Source organism: Nicotiana tomentosiformis, chromosome 9, assembly GCF_000390325.3.
Source record: "Nicotiana tomentosiformis chromosome 9, ASM39032v3, whole genome shotgun sequence".
NCBI lineage: Eukaryota > Viridiplantae > Streptophyta > Magnoliopsida > Solanales > Solanaceae > Nicotiana > Nicotiana tomentosiformis.
Genome location: NC_090820.1, coordinates 42,125,594 through 42,134,541, shown reverse-complemented (window position 1 = coordinate 42,134,541; position 8,948 = coordinate 42,125,594). Strand labels below are relative to the sequence as shown.

At 41.3% G+C, this 8,948-nt stretch overlaps 1 protein-coding gene across 2 annotated transcripts; it reads right to left on the bottom strand.

Annotated features, from left to right (window-relative positions):
• Positions 1 to 1,639: 1,639 nt before the first annotated feature.
• LOC104116844 (protein TIME FOR COFFEE) lies at positions 1,640 to 8,681 on the bottom strand. Of its 2 annotated transcripts, none has more exons than XM_009627786.4 (13): positions 8,227 to 8,681; positions 7,613 to 8,143; positions 7,323 to 7,525; positions 6,991 to 7,237; positions 6,517 to 6,901; positions 6,386 to 6,440; positions 6,203 to 6,304; positions 5,800 to 6,118; positions 5,648 to 5,714; positions 5,480 to 5,546; positions 5,024 to 5,368; positions 2,442 to 4,911; positions 1,640 to 2,301 (listed from the first exon to the last, which is right to left on the bottom strand). In XM_009627786.4, the coding sequence occupies exons 1-13, from the start codon at positions 8,339 to 8,341 to the stop codon at positions 2,258 to 2,260; spliced, it is 4,950 nt and encodes a 1,649-aa protein (XP_009626081.1). In that variant the 5' UTR covers positions 8,342 to 8,681; the 3' UTR covers positions 1,640 to 2,257. The 2 variants fall into 2 exon arrangements, with proteins under 2 accessions (XP_009626081.1, XP_009626084.1); XM_009627789.4 differs by having other exon boundaries at positions 1,640 to 2,272.
• Between the last annotated feature and the right edge of the window lie 267 nt (positions 8,682 to 8,948).

The following is an 8,948-nucleotide window of genomic DNA, read 5'->3' as shown; positions in this document are numbered from 1 at the left end:
AATTATTGTGGGTCAGACAATTAACATGTATAGCGCATGAAATTGATGCGCTATACCTTAACGTACAAATATGTCGTTAAGCTATATCGCATGAATTTTATGTGCCATATATAAAAAGATTACAAGTTATGTTTTTCAACTATTTTGATGCTTTTAGTCCAAAAAGACATCATTTTGGTTTCGTGTATATATATATATATTATCAAGAGGAATAGCCTGCAGCATCAAATAGTCTATCATGAGTAAACAACCTATAACTAAATTTCCACAAACATTTAAGTTTTGGGAAGGTGTGAACAATAAACAATATAGTAGGTCCCGTAGTGGAATTTTTTAACTTTAGTGAGCAAATAAAAGAAAAAAGAGTAGGTCCCATAGTAGACCAAAAAAGTATCTAGCCTACAAGGCAAAAGGATATCTGGACACATGTGCCATTAGTGACCTTCTGGAAGCCACCCATTAACATAACAATATGCAGACCTTTTCAAGGGGCCTATGCTGTTCAACTTGAAAAAGTGGGACCAGAAAAGAAGGGCAAATTTGTCCGTATAAAAATTACATACCTATCAAAGTCCATGTAATCCAAATAATCAGACATTAAAATAAGAAACATATTTTTATGCAGTGAGCCAGTGACTATGTAAAAAATTTAAAGTCGGCATAAGTACTTTGTACTGTGTGCATGGACTTTTATAACCTGAGAAAAAAAAAAAGAGAAATAATCTGTAACTGTAATAAATATCAGCGAAATGAATATTAGGAGTAGTAAAAATGTAAAATACTTGGAGGGAAAAAAATGAAGAAAGGAAATGGTGTAATCTAAAAGAGAAACGGCCTTTTCTACAAACCAACTTTTCTACCTGGGGTAAAGTCTGTGTAGTGAGTGATTTTCAAAGCAAGAATTTATTGGAGTATTGAGCTGTTGATAAAATCACAAAATGGGACCCCAATGAAAATGAAATACTACTAATTTTAAGAGATAAGGTCCTACACTTTTTTTCCAACTAGTTAGTGACAAACTATATAATTCACACACATGTAGTGCAGAAAATCAACTGTTCTTTAAAGCCACCCATCTCAATCTCAATCTCAATCTATCTAGGTGTGTGCGTGTGTGATTACATGTGTTTAAAAGATAGCCACCTTTGTCCTTTTTTACCCATTTATAAATCACACCAACCAATGATAAGCAACTTGCCCATTACATCACCCTACAATCTCTATCAGAAGCTGTTAAGATGCTTCATTTTCCTTTCATTAGTCTCTCTCTTCCTTTTTAATATGTTCCAGAAAAAGTGATGCATTACTAATTAAAATAACTTACTCATTCATCACATCACAGATAATATACATGTACCCAATCAGACAATACCAAGGGAATAGCTTGTCAACTATTTTCCTAAGTAAGAAAAGAGAAGCAAATAAAACAAGTGATAAACCACAAAGTTCATTCACAAGAGTCTTCATCTAAGCAAAAAGAGAGTAACATCATAATTCATAACCAATGACATAATGTCCTTCCCAAAAACAAAGCACTGATACCATCATTCACGGATTCCTGTCTTTCTGTCCCTGACAGACTATTTTCAGCCATAAAGTAAAGAATGCTAAAGGAAAACAAAGATAGTACGTATAAGAATTGGAAAGCAAAAGAAAATCTTGAGGGCTATCCATCCATTTATATGTGCCAAGACATACACATATACACCTTGCATTACTTACTTATATATGTCCAAAAAGGTACTGCCCAGTAGAAAACACTTTTAATGAGAAGAGAAGGAAAAGAATAATGAATTACTGAAGCACCAGAATTCCTACTAAAAAACAGAAGGCAATTCAATTCAAGCCTTCACTCTTCTTAGTTCTTATCACTGACCTGCTTCCCCCACCACCACCCCAAAAAAAAGGAAAAAAGGAACCCAAAAACCATTTTTTCCCCTGAATCTAACCTCCTCCATCAACCATGCAGGAAAGAGCTGATCAATTATCCTGCAAACCATCCTTTAATCATCAAAGCCAAGCGGTCGAGCAGGGCTTTCATTCGTGCGATATCCTCCCCCTCAAGTCAGTCAGATTATACACCACGGGAACATGTCATTTAACATCAATCCACATATTGATCGACTTGCATTCCAGGCAAAATGCATGGAGAATCAGTCCTCAAAAACCCGCATAGTGCTCCTTCAAAAATGCGAGCTCTTCATTCCAACTTATGCTTTTCACTGATGTGCCTCCCCGACATCAAGTTGTACAGTGTTCATTTCTTCTCAGGCTGCCAGCACGCATGCAAATTGTCATTTCCTGGTCAAGAATTATGTTTCACTTCATGAATTACTTCCCCATTTAATCTAAAATCATTTTTTTTTTGCTTTAACTCCTAAACTTATCTACCTAGAAATGGAGCTGAAATGCAAATAAAGGATGACGATGAATCTACTCACCCGCAGGTTGTTTCTGTTCAGCTGGCTTCACTTGAACTGCTGCAGGAACAGGGTGAACATACGAGAAACCAGCAGGCAAAAGCTGATGTTGACTTCCAGATGTTGGTGTTGTATATTGGGCCGCATGAAGGATGCCCTGCGAAGGCAAGACTCCACCTTTCATATTACTAGCAGCAGCTGCTGCTGCAATCGCTTTTGCAGGATCAGAAGTGGTGCCACCACCTAGAGTAACAGGACACAAAGTCAACATCCCACTTGACGATGATGCCGTTGATGAACCAGTCGGTTGTTGAGCCGGCTGGTCTGACCGCCTTCTTTGAAGATAATATCCCCCAGTAGCTTGACCTGTAGAATTTGTACCAGTAGAATGCGGAGGTTGAGCTTGCATATATGGACTTGAGAAGAACAGTTGTGCTTGCTGCATACTCTTCTGTAAATGTTGCTGTTGTTGCTGTAGTTGCTGTTGCTGTTGCTGCATTTGAGACTTAGTTCCACTGCCTGAAGTTGAAGCAGTATGAGGGTTTCCAAGAATTGACGGCACATTCCTTCCACCAGCAGGAGATGACTTTTGGTTGGGAAGTGAAGGCGAGGATTTACCCTGCTGTGTTGACAATGATGAGTTTTGGCCGCTGGTTTTATTGCTTGCAGAAGCAGAATTTGCATTCCTTGGGCTTCCACTTGCACCTTTTGAGATAGAAGAAGTGGTAGGAGAGCCAACCATCATGGGGGAAGAGGGAGACTGGTTATTATTAGGGGGCTGTTGTCCCTGTGGAGGAGCAGCTGATTTCTGATTTGTGCCAAAAGATATTTGTGTGTGGCTTTGCTGGGATCTAACCTGCTGCTGGGAAAGGTTTTTCAGAGAAGAAGTGGATGACAAAGAAGATGGAGCTTGGGACGTAGATGTTCTGGTAGAATTCTTCCACTGAGGCGACTGAGCTTGACTGCTGTTGTTACCAGTCTGTACAAGGTTTTGAGGAAAAGCAGACATTGCATTTGGAAACTTTGAAGCAGCAGAAGCCGACGATGTCAAGTGATCAGAGTAGACATTCCCATTACTAGAGGCTGGTGTCTTACTCCGAGCAGCAGCAGCAGCAGCCATCTGCTGTTGCTGTTGCTGTTGCTTATGAAGCTGAATCATCTGCTGCTGCTGATGCTGAATTTGAGCTTGTAACTGTGCATTAGGGACATTTACAGCTCCCATAGCATTTGGCATTGCAGCTCGAGCAGTCCATGAAGAACCAGATGGAAGATTTAAGGACCTTGATGAGCTATCAATGACACTGTTGGCTGCAATATTAGAACCGGAGGCATCGGACATCTCAGACCTTGAAAATGCAATAGACTGACCAGCACTTCCTGAAGGCTGCTTCATAGCTAAACCTTTCCTTTCAGCATCAGCCCCAGTCTGGTCACTGGATCCAGATTTACCATCCTCGGATATTCTGAAATTTTTCTTCTGCTGCACAGCCTGAGCAGCAGCTGCAGCCATCTGTAAATTTTGCCTCGTAGCTTCAGGGAGACTCTGAAAAATAGCATGATTCTGTGCCATGGACATGTCAATGCCCGGACCAGCAGTGGATCCATTTAAGGAAGCAAATGACATGGCAAAAGGTTGAGGCGGCACTGATTCTAGACTCGTTTTTAAACCTTGTTGTTGCTGCGGCTTCTTCTCAGTTTGATGATTACTGCCACCACCGGCAGAAGACGCAATACCAAAAGTAGCTGGAGGAGTCATCAAACCAAAGTTTGAGGGATGCATGGGCATAGCAAAATTCTGATTGTACACATTCATAGGTCCATGAGACCTTTTCCTCTCTGTAGTTGATGGGCTATCCTCGCTACCCACCTCATTTTCAATATGGCGTGTCTGTTGAGGAATATGCTGATTATGTGACTGTGCTGGGGACTGAGATGGATGATTCTTTGACCCAGGAAAATTATGCAAATTGCCACCATTAACAGCATTGCCTTGGGACCTCTGCTGCTGGCTCTGCAAATGCTTCTGGGATGAAGAGGATCCACTAGACATGCTTGTGTTTTGTTGACCTTGTTGCATTTGTTGCGACTGGGATGTAGGCGGCTGCTGCTGCTGCTGTTGCTGAACCTGGGATGGATGAATCATCTGGGAAGAATAGAAAGACCCATTGAACAATGGCATAGGCTGCGGATGAGCTCCTCTATAATTTGGAGGTGCTCCTACAGCCGGTATTGGGAAGGCATAAGCATTATTCTGCAAGATCGCCAAGTACTGAGCTTCATTAGGAGACATATTTGGGTAGTTGAAACTAATTGCAGAGGCAGCTCCACCAGCTGCCGCTGACGCAGCAGTGCCAGCAGTAAGATTGGATGTGTTAGACAAGGCTGCAGTGCCCGTTGTGCTAGGTGACTTTGTGGGACCGGGTCGCACAGCAGCAGCCGCCGCTGCCGCTGCCTGTTGTTGATTTATAGGGAAGATGAACGCAGGCCCATGCTGTAAATTCATAAAAGTATCAGCAATTAGGTACCTCTGATCTTCATAAAAAGTTCCAAAATAGAGAAAACCAAGAAAAATTAAGGTGCTAATAATCTGTAAGAGACTGTACCAGTAGATTGTTAGGCGCAACAGGTGGCAATGCTTGCTGGAGTAATATTTGCTGCTTTCTCTGAGCAGTAGCATCTGAAATGTTTGCAGGCTGGACTTTGTCTTTACCAACATTATTAGGGAAAATGGCAAGCCCCTGACCCTTATCTGGCCCAGCACTTGCTCTCCCAGCTAGATCTGTTGGCGGCAGAACATTGAGATTGGTCTTGGCTCCAAAGAATGGTGCAGAGCCAGTAGCTGGTGGCCAGAAAGGATGCATCTTCATGAATTGCTGAAGGCAATGTATGTTCCTAGCAATGTAACAATGTGTCGCACATCTTTTTGGCCGCGGTTGAGAAAACAGAGGCTGCATAACATTGAAAAGCGCAAAAAAGGGGCAGAAGAGCATGAATCAAACTCCAGCCTGAAAATGACTAAGGTGGAAAGAGAGAAGAGAAGAGAAGTGAGAGAGAAATACCTGGATTGGAGCAGAGGAAACTGTGGTTCCATCCATAGCTACAACTCCTTGTAAAGGTGCCATGTATCTGCTGACAGGAATTGAGTTATTTCGCCAGAAGCATTTACACCACGGATCTAATACTTTGTAATATCAATTAAATGAGCAATTAAGTCAAGCCGACCGTACCCCATGGGAGGAAGCCCACCAGGCCAGCTAGCCATAGACATTGGCATTGGTAAAGAGCTTGATTGACCTGAATATAGAAAACATCACCCCCATCAATTAAAAAAATCCAAGGGAAGATTTCATTACAATCAACCCCTAAAATCAACACTTACCAGTTTTTTCTATAATTGGTTCTTCTTTAGTAGCTTTTTGTGGTGGAGGTGGTTGGTGCTGCTGCTGCTGCTGCTGCTGCAACTTTTGACTCTGCTGTTGGAATTTGCTACTTACACCACTATCCTTTTCTGGCTTTTCCAAATCTAGCTGAAGATCAATATTCCTACCCCTGCTACCCTCACTTGTCTTATGAGGATTAAGTTCCTCAAGGGCTGCTGCTTTTGTCTTCTTTTCCTCAGCTTCAACACTGATCCCTTCTTCTTTCTCAGCCTTGCCAATCCTCTCATTATCCTTCTCCCTCACTGAATGCTTCATTTGCTGTACGCATCAGCCAAATTCATTCATCAGATCATTCTCAATATCCTCGAGGGAAAAAAAGGAAAAGAAAAAGTGAATACTCACTACTATATTTTCTGCTAAAATAGGCTTCTTATCCACAGCTGCTGATCCAAAATCTATCTCAGCTTCCCTTTCAGGTGATGATCTTAACTGTGGTGGAGGAGCCTAAAAAGAGATTTAAAAGATCAATTACCAAACTTGGAAAAAAAACTGAATAGATTGCTTTAGGCATATCTTCATCCTCACCATAAGATCTATCTGGAACTTCTCCTCTCTCTGACTTTCAACTTCTGAAACAATCCTGAAATTCCAAAAACACATGAATCAGACACAAGAACATGGAGAAAAAGTTGTTAATTACCAGGATAGATACTCACACTTGGGTAACTGCAACAGCATCCTCACGATTACTATTTTCTGCTCCCAAAGTAGAAGATTCCCTCACCTCCTCCTTACTCTCCATAAATTCAGATTCCTCAGGCCTCCTCTTGGCCTCGGATTCCACCTTCATAGTCTCCGGTACCGGATCTGATGCAACCGGCAAACTTTGTACAGAAGCACTTAAATCATATAAAGATACACCATTTTCAGCAGCAGATTGTGGGGTCTTCTCCAAATTAGGAGAAGAAACCTCCATCTTCATTGTTGTTGTCTGATCCATCTCCACTTTATTAGTAGCTGTAGAAGATGAAATGGGGCTGCTCCTTACACCAAATCCTCCAGGATTTTCCAAGACTTGCCTCGGTCTTTTCCTCTTTGGAGCTGCACAAAACCAAAACTCATCAGAACAGAATCAAGAAATGGGATTTGTTTTTTTGGCAAAAGATTGGAACTTTTTTAGTTATGCTCACCAACAGCAGATAAAGGAGTAGCTGACGAGTTAGAATTTGAAACAGGAGATGAAACTCTGGATCTGTTATTGACTTCTCTAGTCGTATCATTTGGTCCTCCTCCACTTTCTTTCTTGGAAGGTCCTTGTGACTGAGTCATCAACCCGTATAACACTTCAGCAATTTCAATCTCTAGCTCTTCAGGGTTGTTGGATGAAGAAGCTTTTGGTGGTGACTTTGCCGGCGGCCTTTTTTGTCCATTAGGCTTCTGCATCAAGATTTAAAGAAAATCAGTTAAAATACATCAAACTAAAGAAAATAGTAGCAAATCAGATTTAGAAAATGAGACTAACAATTTTCTTTCTGACTGAAACATTGGAAGAAGATGGAGATAAAGGAGCTGCCGGTGATTGTGTTGATGTTGCCGGAATATTCTGTCTCACCGGCGATGCTGTCGAAACTTGCTGATGTATTTGCTCTCCTGTAATAACACCACTATTACTATTACCACCACCGCTGACCCCAGAAATCCAATCATGTGACCTCTTAGTAGATGCTGAAAATCACCAAAAATCAGAAAGTGTCAATCAAGAAATCCTCAAAGAAAATCCTCAAAAAACAGCAATAATAAGGCAAACAGTACCAGAACGGGCTTTTCTTGGGACAGAAACACCAATCATTTCATCACCAGGTTTCCAAACAGGAGCTGCTGCTGCTGCTGCTGTCCTAAAAACCTTCGTAGTATTCGGTGGAAAACTCTTTCTCGGAGGCTGTAAATGATGATTAGTATGATTATGGTTATTATGATGATGGTGGTGGTTTGAAATGGACCCCACCGTCACCGGTACCGGAGGATTCGGCGGCAACAACCTTGTACTACTACTACCTGAAACACCAACGTTGTTTGTAGTAGTTATTGTAGTAGTATCTTCATCATCATCTTCTTCATCATCGTTTACACTTTCTTCTGAACTATCATCAACACCACCAATTAACCTTTCACCTCTCCTCCTTTTACTCCGACTTATCCTATCTCTATCTCTATCTCTATCCCTATTATCCCTTTCTCTTTCTCTTTCTCGTTCTCGCTCCCTTTCTCGTTCACGATCTCGATCTTTCTTCACTCTTTCCCTTAACCTTACAGATTCTTGTATCTCTACACCCCCATCTTCATCTGCAACAACAAAAAAAAGAACCAATTAGACCATCAAGAAAAGAAAAAAAATTAAAAAAAAATTATGGATCTGAGATTTGTACCAGGGGAATCTCTAAGACTATTAGTTCTATGTCTACGTCTTGATGACAATCCATTAGATGTAGCTGCCGCTGCTACCATACCCCCACTTCTTCTTGCTTCTCTGTTCCTATCCATTTGTTTGATAGAGAAAAAAAAGCTTTTTCTCCGGTGAAAGGAATAAACTAACCCCAGATGAGGTCTAGCATAATTCAACGGAATTTATGGCTAATTTCGCAGGAAATGGGTTTTTTTCACGTTCAGGCCGGAGATAAAACAACAACCCCACAAATTAACTCTTTCAAAGATCTTAACTTTTCACAAATGGGTTTGTGTTCGTGGTGTTTTCTTGGATTTCTTCTCCTCTTCTCTCCCTTCTCTCTCTTCTCTTCTCTCTCTCTCTCTATCTATCTATCTTTGTTGGGTCTCCTTTTTCTGCTCTCTATCTTCATCAGCTTTTGGCTATATCACACTCTTCAAACCCTCGTGGAAGGTTGAGATCTATCACTTTTGACAATTCCTTTACATCTCCCACCGTCCATTCACCATCTCATCCTACGGTTCATATTCCATCTTGCCAGCATGGCATGTGCTTGCACCGTCAGATTCAGACTGACACGTGTCGGTCATCTCCTTACCATGTTCCTGATTTAAATAAAGTTGGGTGGGTGGGTGACTAAAATAAGGATGGAGTTTTTTGGTTATTCTGACAAAACTATACATTTAATTTTCGTGGGCCCCGATG